This window comes from Sceloporus undulatus, chromosome 1 (assembly GCF_019175285.1).
Source record: "Sceloporus undulatus isolate JIND9_A2432 ecotype Alabama chromosome 1, SceUnd_v1.1, whole genome shotgun sequence".
In the NCBI taxonomy this organism is placed as follows: Eukaryota; Metazoa; Chordata; class Lepidosauria; order Squamata; family Phrynosomatidae; genus Sceloporus; species Sceloporus undulatus.
In genome coordinates this window covers 123,147,499-123,165,113 of record NC_056522.1, presented here as the reverse complement: position 1 = coordinate 123,165,113, position 17,615 = coordinate 123,147,499, and the positions used below count along the sequence as shown (strand labels likewise).

Genomic DNA, 17,615 nt, shown 5'->3' with positions numbered 1-17,615 from the left:
TCTGACAAGCCTTAGGAAAGCCTTTTGCAAACTGAGTTGCAGCTTCATTGTTTTTGCATGCCACCAGACCACCTGTTGCTCTTTCGGTTACCGTTTCCTTCTTTGTTAGTTGTTGTTGTGTGCCTTCAAATCATTTCTAATTTATGGCAACCCCTATCATGGGGTTTTCTTGGCAAGGTTTGTTCAGAGGAAGTTTGCCATTGCCTTTCCCTGAGGCTGAGTGTGTGACTTGTGCAATAATAACCTGCTTTTTTGCAGTTGTATTGTAAACAGCCAGAAACAATTGTGAAGAGACAAATAAGTACAGTGGACCCTTTTTATACGCTGGGGTTTCGTTCTAAGATCCCCCGTGGATAACAAAATCTGTGGATGCTCAAGTCCCATTAAATATGACTTAGCAAAATGGTGTCTCTTATGAAAAATAGAAAATCAAGGTTTGATATTTGAAATTTATACTTTGTTTTGAACATTTTCAAACCGTGAATGCTTGAATCCGTGTATAAAAATCCGTGTATAAGAAGGGCTGACTGTATTTAAAGATACCGCTGTTTGAAGGCCTTTCTGCCTTTTGTGGCAATATTTGCTGACAGCAGTTGACCTTTGACAATGTGGAATGTTGCTGAGTATTTAACAAATCATTGCAAAGCCCTTGCTTTGGCAAGCTGCCCTGCCTGATTAAACGCTGCTTTCAAAGCATCACAGACATAATCCCAAAAGAGCATTATTTTATCATCTGAGCAATTTTTGGTCCTCCAGAGCTTCTGTAGTTTTGTATTCCCTAGAGCACCACTTCCCAGAGAGCACAAACTCTTGTGTCACCATAGTTTTTTGTGGGTTTTTGGGCTATGACAAAATGTTTGTGCTAAATCAAAGATGTTGACAGGGCTGCAGCTGAAACTCTTGCCAAATTTCTATCACTATGTAAAGTTGTAGCCCTAAAGATATTTTTGCACAAAATGCATCCACACAACTTGTTTCACACTTTGTAAAACACACTGTTTTACCATTTTCTACACTTTTACAATGGACTCACTGGAACCTTGTTCTAAATTGGATCAGTTTATAATTTGGGGATGAAGACCATACTGTCATTTCCTTTTATGTTGTCTAGGGCTGCATCCACACTGCAGAAATAATCCAGAAATAATTCTGGGAATTCCATAACTACCTGAGCCATGGTAGTTAAAGTGGTCTCAAACCGGATTATTTCTAAAGTGTGAATGCAGCCTAGAACAAATCTTGCCAAGAAAGCCTTAAGTCATAAATTACTTTAAGGCACACAAGCAGAAAGAACTTTTTTTGCTGCTGCTGTTACTCCTAACCCAGCCCTTTATCCCATATGAGAGTTGAGCAATTTCTGTGCTGCAGAAAGCAACTCCAAGTGTTGATTTTCGTTTGTCTTTGAGTGGATTAATGCTGGACCATGTAATTGTCTCTCTCAGTATGAGCCTTCCATGTTTTTATTAAGATCAACACTCAGGCCCTTCACATATACTGGCCTGTAGAGACCTGGTGTGTATCTACTTGCCCTAGAACTCATTCCATACGTTTATGACTGATACCCACATGTTGTTAGCATGGTACTCTAGTGTTTTATGGTTTTGATGTTAATTGCTTTGGTTGCTTTAAATGAAACATAAATACTTTTAACTGTCTATGTCTTCTTCTTGAAGTCTACATAGGATACGCAACAGCAAAATGACCTTGATAGAACTATGCTAGATACCACCTAACATAACTGCCAGCACCTGAACTTGTTGTTGTTGTGTGCCTTCATCATTTCTAACTTATGGTGACCCTAAGGCAAAGTTCTCATGGGGTTTTCCAGGGCTGAGAGCGTGGCTCGGCCAAGGCCACCCAGTGGGTTACCATGGCCAAGCGGGGAACTGAACCCAGTCATAGTTTAATGCTCAAACCACTTGAACGACAGATGGCCCTCTGTATCCACACATTCAAGTACCCATGGCTTGAAAATATTTTTAAAATATATACATTCCAAAAAAGCTTTGATTTTGGCATTTTATGCTAGGGCCACCCTTTTACTATCCATTGTATTTAATGGGACCTGAACATCCACAATTTTTGGATGGGGGGTCCTGGAACTAAACCCCAGTGGATACCTAGGGCCCAGTGTACTTAAGAGATATGCAGATTATTAGAAGTTGCTTTTTACAGCAAGGAAACAATGATAACTCTAGATAAAGTGACTGGATAACACTTATTTTAAAATCACTTCACTGGCTCCCTATTAGTTTCCAGGCACAATATAAGGTGTTGATTATTACCTTTAAAGCCCTACATGGCCTGGGTCCAACCTATTTGAGGGATCGCCTACTTCCATATAATCTGCCCCGCACCTTCAGGTCCTCTGGGAGGAATTTATTGCAGCTTTTAAAGACTAGACTAACTGCAACCCCCCAGAGGTCTTCTCTGCTACTGCCCCCACACTTTGGAACAGCCTGCCAGACAAGATCCATCAAATGACCAGCTTAGACAGCTATATAAAAGCTGTCAGGACGGATCTCTTCTGGCAGGCCTTTCCTGAATAAACTGCCCGGTCAAAGAAAGAGCGATTACCCCCTCACATCAGATACAATACTGTCACGTTGTCCATGTTGTTTATGTTAATGAGATATTTTAAAACTTTGATTTTAATTGTATTACATTTAATTCTTTTTTAAGGGGGGGATATTATATTATTAATGTAATTTTGGTAAGGATATTTTAATTGTTAAGCCACTTTGTTTTCTTACAGAAAAGCAGGGTAGAAATAAAAGTTTTATTATTTATTTATTATAAATACAAATATCTTTCATAACCCTATAGTTCTGTATCTCCCCAATGTATGTATCACAAGGACTAAAGTAGCCCATTCACAGTGTTGTTTTTCCTCCCAGTGCCCTACCCCTTATGTACATTTATTTACTGAATTCTCACCACATAACTGAGGACTACTACACAATATACAAGCCAGCTGTTTTATTTTTTTTTACAATCCAGCATACCAGTAAACAGCAAATTAAATCATAAACAGCATACCAGTAAAACTGAGTGTACAAAATGAAAATGACAGTCCATCGGCTGTGGCTCACCAAAAAGATGGGGAGAAAAATAATGCTTAGCCAAAGTACTTTACACCAATAATTCAGAAGTGTAACTCAAGTGTTTATTCAAATTAAAAAATCCGTATAACAGATGGTACAGGAAACCATTTTAACCCATAAATCTATATTTTCATAAGGAGGTGAAATAACACTACAAAATACACCTGCAAAGCTAAGCATTCAGAATTTTTTTAAAAAAATCATCCAAGACTTGAAATGCATTTGTGTACATATTTCAGCCATTATATTTTTTAAACTGAACTATCATTAAACTACACATTTTACCACTCTTTCTCTACTTTTTTTGTTTTTCAAAACTGAATATAACAGATTCAAGAACATACAGGATTTTGGAAAGCAACAGTAGCCATGATGCTAAGAAGCAGATATACAACTGCAATACATTTGCAGTTTAGGAGTAACATTGTAAAAATGTTTATCCTGGGTCCTTGAATCAATAAAACATCTTTTTATTGTGAATCTGCACTAAGGAAAGCTTCCAAACTGTCACTGATCTTCATCCATTCACATTACAGCAACATTCTAACATTCAAGAACTTCACAGTATATAGAATATACGCAAATGGCACAGTGGTGGAGAGGCAAAACCACTGTATAGTATGAGTTGAGGTTGTATAAAACATGGAAAGAGGCACTGTGACAAAACTGAAGTGGACTGAAGCGGCACTCTCTCCAAGTTCTGTTTAATGCAATGTGTTTAATGTAACCTATGGCTTTCTTTGCAAAAAGGTTGTCCATACTGGAATATGAATTCAGAGACGCAGCCATGTTAGTCAGAAATATCAGTATGCAAGGAATCATGTAGCACCTTTGGTACTAACTGTCCGAAAGAGTGTCAGTATAACCTTTTGTATATTTGTTTTACTTTCTCAGATGCTCCATGCATCAGAGGAAGCAGACCAAGTGTTACGAAAGCCTACGTTACAATTTCTTTCCCACAGTTAGTCTTAAAAATGCTACAAGATCCCTTTGCATACTGGATTATAACATCATTGCATAAATACTGGATGGAAAGGCTGAGGTTGGAAAACCGAAAGCAGAATGTTATTAAAATAATTGTGTGCTGTCAGAATTCTGAAAAATTAGACAATACATTCAGAAATTACAAAGTTCATAATATAAACTAACAGGACATCTTTGCCTCAGCAGAAAACACACCCTGAGCCATCAAAAGCTACTGAATACTCACTTTTCTACTCCTACAAATAAGGGGCATCTCCAAGGCTGAACTACCTTGAATATTCTCTCTGGCCCTCATGCCAAAAACATGTAGACACTATTACCCATGTAAATGTTCCATCCAACTACCATCCTTACCATGGCAACCTCCTTACAGCATGATTGTTTTAATCTCTTTTACCTACTGTGCTGTATTAAGAAAAAAGAGGGATAGGTATTTTGTCCTCTCTCATGAAAACTGCAAGATCAGAGACTTCTTTCTGACTGATCAAATAACAATCAAGCATTTACATCCATTTTCCAAATAAAAATGAATTTATTTAAAGCCTCATAAGGAAAACTCATTAGATTGTCTTACTTAGGGATAAGTCTGCCCATAGCCAATTACAGAAATTCACCCTAAATCTAATTTTACATTCTGGTTCATATAAGAAAAACGTCTGAGAAGATGTGCTCCAGGAGATGATGATGATGATGATAATAATAATAATATTTTATTTATATCCTGCCTCTCTGGTTGGATTCTCCTCCCAAACTAGGTGACTGTTAAGAAAAAAAAAATCAAAATATTGCTCATTGTAGGATTTAGCAGTTGTCATCTAAGGCAGTGCTAGTCAAAATACTGGTTCGCAAGCCTTTTGATGACAGTCTGTGGCAGGTTTTCAGGAAAGAAACAGTTATAGTGATTGGACACATATATGGTAGTGTTCCCTGGCACATTAGAAAATTAGGTAGCATAAGAAGCACTAATCTAAGATACATTCTTTTCTCTTAAATTGCTTTTAATACAACTTAGACCCAATGGGCCAACCTTTGCTGCTTTAGAACCTTTCAGTCTAACGCTTTGTGAAGCTGGAAAAGCAACTGTTGTCATCTGCAAGAGGTCTCCTTGAGACAGTCAGCCATTCTACAGGAAGGTAGAAATGTATGTTTTACTACCTTCCATACACCTTGCTTATGTAACAAACTGCATGCCTAGATCATCTAAGCAGAATCCCTCTAGCCATCAATAACATATATGGAATCAAATCTAGTGTTAGTCCTTTCCAGAGTTGATTCAATAAAACCAGTGGGACACAAGTTAGTCATGCCCAACAAATTCAATTAACTTCAGAGGGTCTATTCAAGGTATGACAAATACTGATTTCCACTCTTAGTTCACCTTTCTTATATGGATGGGGAACCTTGACAAGAGTTTTAAGAGGTTCTGGTCTTGGCTAGTGTGGATGCTGATGATTTCCTATTCCTGCCTGCATTTGTTTCAAAGGGAGAAGCAGCCTTCCGGAGCCTCCTTTCATTTGCTGATAAGATAAACATAAGGCAAAATCTATTTAACGAGATGAAGGCATTTAAAAAAAGGTTAAAGAAGATACAGTTTGGCCAGGTTAATTATGACCTCTTTTTTTTAGCTTAAAAGAACAAATTACTAAGCGTTACTTCTCTTCAGTTATATATATTAAATTTTCATAGTTATATAAATCAATTTACTTGCATGTGATTTCTGCTTTTGCATAAACCAGGAAAGCAGTGTTTAAGAAAACAACAGAGGGCAGTAAAAAAAGAAAAAAGCTTCTCTTCTTTCGACATCAGAAACTGTAGAAAAATTCAACACTACAGTTCATTATTTTTTAAAAAACAACCACCTTCACCTTGTCTTCAGTATCCGCTAAACAGTGTTAAGTAGCAGTAAAATAGTCCAACACAAGTCTTTATAATGACTAGCGTTGGCATAATATTGTCAGTGTATATACATTTGCGTAAGTGAACATAGGTGCTTCAATCAGAAATACAAATACATTAAGCCCTGTTAAGTTTGTTAATGCTTTATCTATTTTGTTAATCTCAGCAAGTGTAATATATCCATCAAAACCAAGTTTTGCTATTGAAGGGAATGGAATGTGGATTCAAGACTTTTTATTGGACTGAGTCAGGGGAGAATATCAAGTATCTTATTTTTTCTAAGAAACCTGTCTAAACCACTCAGTGGGGAAATGTTTACTGTCTAGAATACAAACTGTGTTGCAGCTATTTTTCTTCACAACACAGTAATAACTGAATTGTCACATTTTGTTTAAGTACACAGGAAACCAAAGAACAATTTAAGACATCTGATCACATAGTATTCATGCAAATAGTAACCCAAAACCAAAAGACGTCCATAGTACTTTTATCAGTCCAGAGTGGCCAATCAGAGGTTTCTGAAAAACTCACAAGCAGGATTTGAAGTAGCAGACTTCCTTTCCAGCTCCTCAGGAACTGGTAGTCAGAGTGAATCTGAGAAATTTCATATACCTTTCTTGACTAACAGCTATAGCTAATTTTATTCTTCACGAATGTGTCTAATCATCTCTTAAAGCTATCTAAGTTGGTGACACTTGCCACATCTTGTGAAAGCAACTTGCAAAGTTCAACAAAGCTATGCGAATAAGTACTTCCTTTGAGAATCTCAATATAAAACTGCTACTTTAAACCAACACTCCCTAATGAAGCAACTAGATCTTTAGAGTTAGCATATTATGAAATATGACATACTTCACCACAACTTAATCTAGAAATAGTAGGTGTGTACCTGGAAATAAGAGAAGTACCTTGTCTATGGATTTTTAGTCGACGGCATAACTTCAGATTGAACACCCTCTGTCTCTGGACATCAGAATGCAAACTTCTGAGTTTTTAAAAGATCTACGGCACTATCCTTTGGGAGTCACTTTTACCCAATTTGCATGGGAATATAACAATATATATATTTGAAAGGGCCATAAACTTTAAAACAGGTTCTTCAGAAAAAACATCTCATCATTTTACAGAGCAAAACAATGATGCAAATTATGTTACAAACTGTAATGCTAACCAGAAGACTAGTATAGAGATGCACTTAGCTTAGATCAGAAAACCTCAAGTATCTTAGAAAACTGGTTAAGGATTAAGTGACATGGATGAGCAGAATATTCTCAAAAATATCAAGCTGCAATGTTCTACATTTTGCAGAAATGTAAAAAGACACTGCTTGAGCAGTCTTCTTACAAAACCACAGTTGGAATTAATATGGAAAAGTGCAATGGTGGCAAACGAGGCCCTCAAGCAGACACCTTCAATGGGCCTCCTTAACTTGAAAAATGTGAGCTATGCAAACAGTGCATTTGTTCCTCTTTATGTTTGGGATGTCATAAGCAAAGAAAGAATAACAGTATCATAATGGTGGTTTCTCGAAATGCTAACACCAGTTTGGCACAATTTCCTTGTTAAATATGTTCATGAGGTATCCAAGATACTGATGGGAACATGCATGGGCTTCTCCACTCCCTTTCCAGATTCATATGTATCAGCAATGTATGTCATTCTGGATACTGGATAGAAGGTGATGGCCAAAATGATCAAATTACAGAATAAACTATTTTATAAAAGAATATAAATTTGAAATTATCTCTTTCACAATATACACTATAAAGCAAAAGACTCAAAAATTAAGTTTTTAAACTGTAGTTTGAAGGTTCCCTATACTGTATTTGCACAAGAGTTTGGATTCTATACAGTATCTTTAAGGTTAAACATTCTCCACCTAGTTGTATGCCTTGAAGTCATTTCTGACTTATGGCAACTCTAAGGCAACCCTAACATGGGATTTTCTAGCCAATTTTTTTAGACGAGTTTGCCTTTGCCTTCCGCTTGAGGATGAGAGAGTGTAATTTGCCCAAAGTCACCCAGTGAGTTTTCATGGCTGAGTGGAGATTTGAACCCTAGTCTCCAAAGTCATAATTCAACACTCAAACCACTACACTGTGCTGGCTCAACTATTTCACACCTACTCCTTTAATTTCTCAGTTAGTTTCTAACAAGAGAGATTATCCACTGCTTTTATCACATTTTTTCCCACAGAAAAAAAATGTTGGGGCTTTCAGTTTAAGAGGTATGCTTATTTGCTCACTTTTATACATGTTGATTTCTTTGATGTAGTTGACCTTCTATTTTTGCAGGGGATCCGTTATCCCCCCCCCCCCCCCCGCAAAAATGGACTTGCCTATATTGAAGCCCCATAGGCTTGAATGGGGCGTGTGCCTGCGAGCGCATGTGGGGTGTGTGCCATGGGGGCGCAGCCCATTGAAAATAATGGAGGTCACCCCTCCGTGAATATTCAAGACTGCGGACCTGAAGAAAGGAGGGGTGACTGTATATGCAAAATTACTAAGGGATACATATGGTTAAAAAATGTGCAGAAGAAGAGATCAGGAGTCTACTCGTGTTCAAGATGAAGTGGTTACAAGGATAGTCTTTCAGAAATAGTTAAAGGATTCAAAGTGGAAAAATGTTGAAATGGAGCTCCAACTTGCAAGAATGAGACATTGTAAGAGTGGAAACCATTTGTAAAAGGATGATCTGGGTACATTATGAAAACATCACAGAACCTTTGGTATCCCTCTCTTTGCAAAAGTCTCATTTCAAATGCAGACAGATTTATCAAGTCGATTACCTTTTCCTGATTGATTGTATTTGGTTTTGCATATTCTAAGTTAAATATGCAACATTTCTCATTATTTCATGGCAAAAGCATAGTTACTATGGCGACAGCCCAACTCTCCTTTTAAACAATTACATAAGCAATTCAAAAATCAGCTTGAAAAAGTCTGCAATGCTCAGACATTAAGCATATTTTCAAGCACTACAGATTACTATATAATTTTATCTGCCAAATTAAGACAGCTAGATGATAAGACCAATAATTTTTTGTAAAAGTACACTGAGGTTTTCAGTTGCACCATTTGAAATGTCAGCATCTCTCCAGCTATTAAGCATTCAGTTCACACAAACTGTAGAGCTTCTTGTGATTTTAAATTTGCAACATGTGGCACTATTTCAATGTGATGCACATGCTGCTCCAATGCCAAGGATAGGCCCTTTCCCATGTTCAGGGATATGTAGAAGGGCTTCTTCTTTCAATTTCACCATTCTGAAATCTTCTCTGACTTTTTCTAACAGGTCTGGCTTGAAAATGACATCCAAGGCAGTCATAGCTAATGCTTTTGCTGTCCGCAAGGCATAGAATTGAGCTTCTTCTGACCCTAGAGGTAAATAAAGCCACACAAGGACAAAATGGATTAAATGAACTGCAACAATCATGCCTCTCAGCTACAAACATACTATAAGTGTAGCTTTGGAGGTTGGAGAATCTGAGGAAACTGTTCTTGCTGTGTTCAATACTATGTGAAACAGTACTTTGCCACTTCCAAGACATCAGTAAAGTAACCTATACACGTCTGTAGTGAGCTGAGCCTTTGCCATGAGGCAAAATTCTTGTTAGATCATAGCTAAACATTAACAGCTATCCAGGGGCATGAAAGGGTTCATTTGTATTAGTGACTTTGTTGGATATGCTATGCAGTTTGGGGCTGTGAAAACACACGAAGACTGAGAACAGACTGGGGAGTGATCACCCCCCCCCCCCGCACTTCTAACCTGCTAGCACGGTTGTCATAGCTATTGGGGGTCATGCACACACCCACTTTGATTTTCTTTGTTTGCTTCTGCACTATATGACTCTTGGGAGTCCATTGGCTTCACTGAGGGGGAGCACTCCAGTTCAAGGGTTTCCCATACATTCTGGAGATGGGGAATCTGATCACCAGGCTGAGGGACAGTTTGAGTAAAAGTTGTTTTGGGGCCCAATTCTTTTATCGGCTGTATGGGGATACTGGATCTTATCAGCAAAAGGGCTGGAATGCTTCTCTGCTACATACCATCTACTGCATCATTTACCACTAATAAAGCTTGTGTTACAGCAGCACAATGTGTCAGTATCTAGTACTAAAAGAATCCTTGGAGATGCCTAGAACTGCATCCAATTTTAGATTAATAAGCCTACTCAGTCTTGGACAAGTGAATCACTCTCATCCTAAAACAGCTCCAAGTGTGTGTTGTGGAGGCAATATAAATTACTTTACATCTTTGATGAAAGAACAGAATCCAGATTTAAATGAGCAAATAGCTCCATGTCAGACAAGGAGCTGGGCATATTGATTATCTAGTGGGTGCTAAGACTGGACAGGAGGGTACGTTGTGAGTCTTTTCAATTCCATGATTTTTATTTATTTTATTTTACAGTTTTGTACATTACAATTTGAGATGGGGTTCATTGAATCCCTTTGCAATGCCCTTTAGTGCGTTTCTCCTACTGCTTATATAATGCTGGGCACCTGGATAATTTACTGAAAAGTTTTTCCCCACTCTCCTCCATCATTTTCTCTCCTGACTCCTCTCTCTCTTCCCAACTCTACCCTTCTGCTTTGCAACCACCTCCTTCTTCAGCAAATGACACACATACAGGGATATAGCAAGATAATAGTTTGGAGCCAAAAGGTACTGCTAACTAAATCCCTGCCTTCCACCACTGTCTAGCATGACAGAAAGAGATGAGTTTAACAATAAAGACCTGATCTTTGAAGTGGAGATGCCACAGAGTGAACTTGGAGTGGGTTAGTATCTTGTAACTAAAACGAAATACATCATTCCTTACTAACCTTTAACAACACCCTTTATTCATCTTTAATAAACAATGTGTTTGAAGGGTGAGTGAAGGGTACATGCGAGTGGGGGTGGCTGAAGATAGAAAGAGGAGAATAGACTTGCAGAACAGTGACAAAGTATATTAAGACTTCATACTTCAGGACTGTTTGTTTCCAAACTGATCGTTTTAAAATGTTGGACTCACATCATCCCAAGCCCAGGTTGGGAGAAGGTAATTTTACCAAGAAAAGGGGCACTTTTGAAGGAACAATAACCAAATGTGGCTCAGGTTTAACAGTAACAACTTTCTTGCTATTTAATCTAATCTAATAATCTGTTCTGAAAATTACCACCTAAAATAACAAAGTACTGTACTGGGTATTAACTGAATTAAACATTCTTGGGTACCAGTGTTAGTGACAACAAACTAATCTTCCAAACTTCATGACTATCATCAACAAATTAATTTTCAACCCTAATTTTCCAAGCTCTGCTCCATGTCATTTTTACCGTAGTGTTTCCCCAGTTCACATACACTTAAAATACACCAACCTGCAGCTGCTGTATACTGCTCAGTATGATTCAGTGCATCCGAGCCAATATAAAAGTAAGGATGAATCCCAGGAACCACAAAGGAAACATTTCCAAAGTCAGTAGAACCTAGGGAGATGCAAGACACTTCAGTAGTTTATCCAAAAATATGCTATATAGCATAAAACAATGTGTAAAAAATCCAGATTATATAGCAAGAAATCAGACAGAATTGTGCAAATGTCTAATTCCATATATTTATAGGCTCATCACATTAGAAAAGGAAGAAGAAACAGAGCAGGAGAGTGCCGGCTTTCTTCGTGCCTCTCCAAATGCCATTGCAGCACTTGCATTCTCTTTCCCAAGAACGATGGTTGTAAAAGTGTGCCTTTTGTCAGATTTTTCCATTATGACAATAGACACACTTGTTTGTACAACAGTCTCCCTTTTGAAGAGAATGGAAAGGCTAAGACATAATGTGGAGAGACACAGAGAAAGCTGCTACTCTCCTGCTGTTTTGTCTATTTGTTCTAATGAGATAAGGCTCTTTCTCATTTTCTTCTCATCCAAATGTCATTATTTCTAATATTTTAATTTCCCACTCCCTGTGACAATATGGAGAAAGGACCTAACCCTAACCCTTACCTCTTCATATCTCTGAAGCCAGTAAAGTCATGTGGAAGAGCAGAAAACACAGGTTGATTCAAAAAGAATGATGCAAAACCAATACAGTAAGAACAGATTTATTTTTACACTATTCTTTTTTGAATCATCCTGTATAGAAATTAAAAAGGCTTAGATGAAAAGTCAGTTTGAAAAGTATAAATAGGAAGATGTTACTACCTGACAGGCCATTTACATTATCATCTGGAATGAAATCCATGCCAAGCTTCTTGCCATTCTCTATGTAGGCTTTCTCCAGGCTCTTATTAGGAAGCACATTGTAGTAGTCATTTGCACAACCTTTTAGTTCCACCTAGGAAGAAACATTTATATATTTTTTCAACAAAAGTATCCAATCAAGTATGAAACAAAGGGTTCACAGTTAGTTCTATGCATGTTTGTTCAGATACTACTCAGTGGGGTCTGTCTCCAAGTATATATGGGATTGGAACCTTTCAGAAGTATAACCTAATGAAAACAATATGGTTTACTTGAAGCAAATATACCCAGAATTGTATTCTTAGTAACATATTAAAGTTTCTCTATACAGTATCTCATATGCTACAGATGTGAAGCATGAATGCTGCACTCCCCCTCAAATACTATCAAGCATCTTGTTTCTGCCTATCTCAATGTATAGATATTTTTAAAAATCAATATAAATTTGCAATGTGGGGAAATATCCATTTTGAAAAAAGGCCAAATGCAAAGAATCTGCCTCTTAACAGAGTAACTTTCTAATTGCAACCATTTGGAAATAAGCTCCTCGAAATCACAGGGGTTTAAATCAAAGTAGACATTTAAGATCAGTGTACTGTATTAATCGTCTGTCTCCTTACCATTTTTCTGGGATAAAAAAAACCCTCCAGAAATGTAACAAAGGAAGTCCTAAAAGCAAAACATCCACTGACAAGTCTAATGTTGAACCTTTATTGGATCAGAAGCATGTGAAATGAGACTGTCATGTGCTCATGTTAAGTTAGCACTTTTGATAAACAGAAGTTTGATGAAGTTGAGGAAATTTTACAAACAGATTTTTCTGACAATAATGTCGCAAAAATATCAGCTAAGCAGGTAAGACAAAAATCTGCCGTGGTGAAAATGACAATTATATGAGAAAACTAAGACAAAGGAAAAGTTTATATTTAGATACTGTAATTCCCTAATCTCTTAGTAAACATTGAGTAGACTGATCAAGATGTAATCCACATTTTAAATTTCCTTGAGAAAGCTAACATTGTATCTTGAACAAAATCTTGATTAGCCTTTATGAACCTTACTTCACATCCCGTGGCCAGAGCTGCAGCTTTAAAACAGTTCTCAGCTTTTTCTGTCAGGATAGAGAGCTCCCTTAATGAAGGGGCACGCAAATAAAATTCCAGTTCAGCATATGAAGGGATGATATTAGGCTTCACACCTCCATTCTTTATTATACCTATAAGATAGAAGAACCGTGTTACTGACTTTACTCTGATATTCTGGTTTTACTGAGGCTTCTCACAAATAGAAACAGAAAAGTCAAACTAATGCATGCATTTCATCCAACTTTCTTCTGTTCTCCAGCCAATCAATGGACACAAAGTCTGAAGATATTATTGCTTTCTTTAAAGAAAAAGAATTTTGTTTGGAAATTTGCTGCATCAAAAACCAAAAATGTAGAGTTAGACTGTATTCACATTATTTGTTAGTCATTTGCCACTCCTAAGGCTGAGAACATTTAGCTGGCACTGGAAGAAGGAGGATTAACTTGACAGTAAGCAGTAACACGGAAGTGAAATAGGTTTTACGGAGCAGAAATCAAAATATAAATTAATCTGTTTTAAATTCTAGCTTATAAAAGAATTCACATTTAGGTTTAACAATAATTTAACATATGTTTATGCCTACGTTAACCAAGTTACACATCTGATTCTAACACTATAGTTCCTAATTTTCAAAGAAGTAGCTGTGATAGTCTCTTGCAGCATAAAAAGGAAGGAAAGAAAAAAAGGAATGTGGCAGCATCTTTAAAACTAACTGTTTTTTGCTTTTTGTACGTGTGTTTGTGGTTATAAATCCACTTCTTTGGATGCAGTACAAAGTGATAATAAATGCTCAAGTATAAAACATATTTATACAATTGTGGGAGTGAGATGGAATGCAATAGGATCCAGTATCATGTCCCTTCCCCCAAATTATCAAAGGACTGCATAAGATGATCCAGGGTATCAAAATAGTGTATTTTGCTCATGCAGAAATAAATGCCAGTTCATCTTAAATGTGCTGCTACATTCTTTTCCTCTCCCACTCCTTTCTTCCTTTTTATACAGTCCCTAATAGCAATCTCCTGACTTTTTCTTCAGCATAGTATACTAGGGGTGAGAAAAATATACCCTGCAGGCCACATGCAGCCTTTGCATATGGCAGCTTGTCATGTCCAGTGTTCTAGCATTCAAAAATATTGTTTTTTGAGACAAGAATTGACTTAAAATGTTCCAGTCACAGCCAGACTATTTGAGGCCCAGGAAAGGACTTTTTTTTCAACAGCAAGAAACCCAGAAGTACTCTCCCAGGCCTAAAATGGTCTGGGAGCCCCTGAGCACAACAAAATTGTCCCTGACACCCCCAAGGGATTCTGGAATTTTTTTAAAAAAAAATCAGGACAGTAGTAACCCAACCCACTCCATCCAACTGCAGGACAATACAGCTTCCTAATGCCTTCCAGATGTCATCTCTATAGTATAGTAATACAGTTCTATATAAGACAATGCTAAAGCAGTCATTATGTTTTTGTGGGTTTTTCAAGCTATGTGGCCATGTTCTAGGAGAGTTTATTCCTGACGTTTCACCAGCATCTCTGGCTGCCATCTTCAGAGAATGCTGGCATGGAAGAGAGTTGGGTTTATATATACACCGTATTTTCCAGCATATAAGACAACTGGGGTTATAAGACAACCCCCAACATGTGTGCAGGCAGCACCCTGGCCTACTATAGGCCGAATTAAGGGGGTCTGGCACTCACACGTGCCTGGAAGGCGAGTGTCAGAAGTGGCAGTAGGGCCTCCCGCAGTCCGGCCCCAAAGAGCACTCAATGCCGCAGAAGAAGCCACTGGAGCAGAGCATCCTGGGTGGTGGCGGCGAGGCATAAGGGACCAGCTCTTTCCTTGGCCTGACCATCCCTCTTCTGCTGGACCGGATCTGCAGCTGCTTCTCCACCACCTTTTCCGGCTTCCAGCCCCCAAAACTAGCCTCCTCATTCCTGGTGTGAAAGGGAGCCCGGCTGCAGTGCCTGCTGGGATAGGAACCCACAAGGACCCACCCCCCCCCCCCCCGCCCGAGACAGAGAGGTGCCTATGCCATTCACCTCTCTCTGGAGGCTGACGAACGCTTAACCCAGTATAAAAAACGGGGCTAAAGGGTCGTCTTATACGCCAGTTCTGTTGTTGATGGCCAGGCCTCAGGGTGGGAGGACATGCACAGAGGATTAATGTCTGTTTAATTAGTGATCATTGTCTGCTGGGAAAGCCCCTGACCCTGGGTGGTTTCTCACTGCATTTGCTGAGTTCTTATTTTGCTATTTTTCGGGTTTGGTAGCCAAACGTTGTTCACTTTAAGGGTTTCCTCTTTCCTGTTGAAGTTGTCCAGGTGTTTGTGGATTTCAAAGGCTTCCCTGTGCATTCTGCCAACAACTATCAGGTCGGAATCCACTGAAATCCACAAATGATAATATATAGATTATATTTCTCTTAAAACAAATCAGAGACTCTTGTTTGATTCAGGGTAATGCAGAGCTGCTCTACAAATAATTTCTTTGAAGAACACCCTATTCATCTGAAGTCAGGTTGCGTTACTATAGCATTATTATACCTCAATTACAGTGTCCACACCTTATGCTAATATATTAGGTAGCATATTATTTTCAGGTTTCTTTGATACATTTCAAACTGTTCTTTTCTTCAATGAGTGCTCTGATAACAGTTCTTTATCTTCTGTTGGGTTAGTGAAATAACCAGCCAAATCCCATGCCAACAGCCAGAATCTGCTACATTTTATGTGACAGAAATTTGTTGGAATTTCAAATGCTATATTATCTAATATTTATAAAACATCTAAATTATAATGAGTGCTGTACATAAAATGTACAACTTCCCTGCCCTCAGACGAATATTGTACTATGGTATGTGAGACTGTACACATGTATGTAGTAACAAAGGACTATTAGTTGGATACTTGGAAGACCCGACTGATCTGTGCATACAGAAACATGAGGATAAGTCATCAAGATCCCACCATAGGGTTTTCTTGGCAAGATTTATTCAGAGGGAACTTTGCTATTATCTCTAATGCTGAGTGTGACTTATCCAAGGTCACTCTGTGGGTGTGTGGGGATTTAAACCCTGGTCTCCCAGAGTCCTAATCCAACAGCCAAACCACTATACCACACTACAGTACTCTGTTTTCTGGTATTGGCTGCATTGTCCAATTTAAACTTCTTCTCAAGAAAATACCACTGTCCACAAGAGGAATTGGATAAAAGGCCACTCACACTGTAACTTAAAATTATCCAGAGTTATTTTAAAAGCAGAAAACTACTGGCACTACTATTTGAGGTAGAATTGCTTTGATTGCTTGGAAATGTTATCTGCATAGCTAAGAGAAGCCTTGCAACCTTTCATAGCTATAAAGAAAACTAAATGTTCACCAGATTAATACTACCGTATAACTAGGCCTTGTAGCTCCCTCGTGAGTCTTATGGTCGTGTCTGTCGGACGTTGGCCACACAGTTGCCCTGGAGGACCTAGAGATCCCTAGAGAACACTCCCTAGGCCTTTGTAGCTCCTTCCAATGCAGTCCTATGGCAGTGCCTGTCGGGCCCGGGGCACATCTTCCCTGGAGGACCTAGATCTGAGAACACTCCACTAGGTCCTTTGTAGCTCCTCCAATGCAGTCCATGTGTCAGTGTCTGTCGGACGTTGGCCCACAGATTTTGCCCTGGAGGACCTAGGGACTCTTAAGAACACTCCACTAGCCTTTGTAGCTCCTCCAATGCAGCCTTGCCTGTCAGTTGTCTGTTCGGACTTTCCACAGAGTTGCCCTGGAGGACCTAGAGATCCCTAGAGAGAACACTCCACAGGCCTTTGTAGCTCTCCTAAGGCGTCCAGGGTCAGTGTCTGTCGACGTTGGCCACAGAGTTGCCCTGGAGGACTAGGGAAGTCCTGAGAGAGAACAACTCCACTAGGCCTTTGTAGCTCCTCCGGCAGTCCTATGGTCAGTGTTGTCGACGTTGGCCACAGTGTTCCCGTGGAGGACCTAAGAGTCCCTAGAGAGAACACTCCACTAGGCCTTGTAGCTCCTCCAGGTGCAGTCCTATGGTCTCAGTTGTCTGTCGGAGTTGGCCACAGAGTGCCTGGAGGACCTAGGGATTCCTAGAGGAGAAAACTCCACTAGGCTTTGTAGCTCTCAATGCAGTCCCTATGGTCAGTGTCTGTCGGACGTTGGCCACAGAGTTGCCCTGGAGGACCTAGAGATCCCTAGAGAGAACACTCCACTAGGCCTTTGTAGCTCCTCCAATGCAGTCCTATGGTCAGTGTCTGTCGCGACTTGGCCACAGGTTGCCCGGAGGACCTAGAGATCCTAGAG

General features: G+C 39.0%; 1 protein-coding gene across 1 annotated transcript; it reads right to left on the bottom strand.

Annotated features, from left to right (window-relative positions):
- Positions 1–2,964: 2,964 nt before the first annotated feature.
- Positions 2,965–13,478, bottom strand: LOC121921542 (peptidase M20 domain-containing protein 2-like). The gene is made up of 4 exons (XM_042449766.1): positions 13,277–13,478; positions 12,177–12,309; positions 11,355–11,462; positions 2,965–9,361 (listed from the first exon to the last, which is right to left on the bottom strand). Exons 2-4 carry the CDS (start codon positions 12,214–12,216, stop codon positions 9,156–9,158), a joined length of 354 nt encoding a protein of 117 aa, XP_042305700.1. The 5' UTR covers positions 12,217–12,309; positions 13,277–13,478; the 3' UTR covers positions 2,965–9,155.
- Between the last annotated feature and the right edge of the window lie 4,137 nt (positions 13,479–17,615).

Bases quoted from the DNA above. Each gene is read 5' to 3' on its own strand.
- LOC121921542 (XM_042449766.1), bottom strand. From the start codon at position 12,216: ATGGATTTCATTCCAGATGATAATGTAAATGGCCTGTCAG. The intron at 11,463-12,176 runs GTAGTAACATCT...GCATCTCCCTAG, and splicing joins TAATGTAAATGGCCTGTCAG to GTTCTACTGACTTTGGAAAT. The intron at 9,362-11,354 runs GTTGGTGTATTT...ATTTACCTCTAG, and splicing joins GCAGTATACAGCAGCTGCAG to GGTCAGAAGAAGCTCAATTC.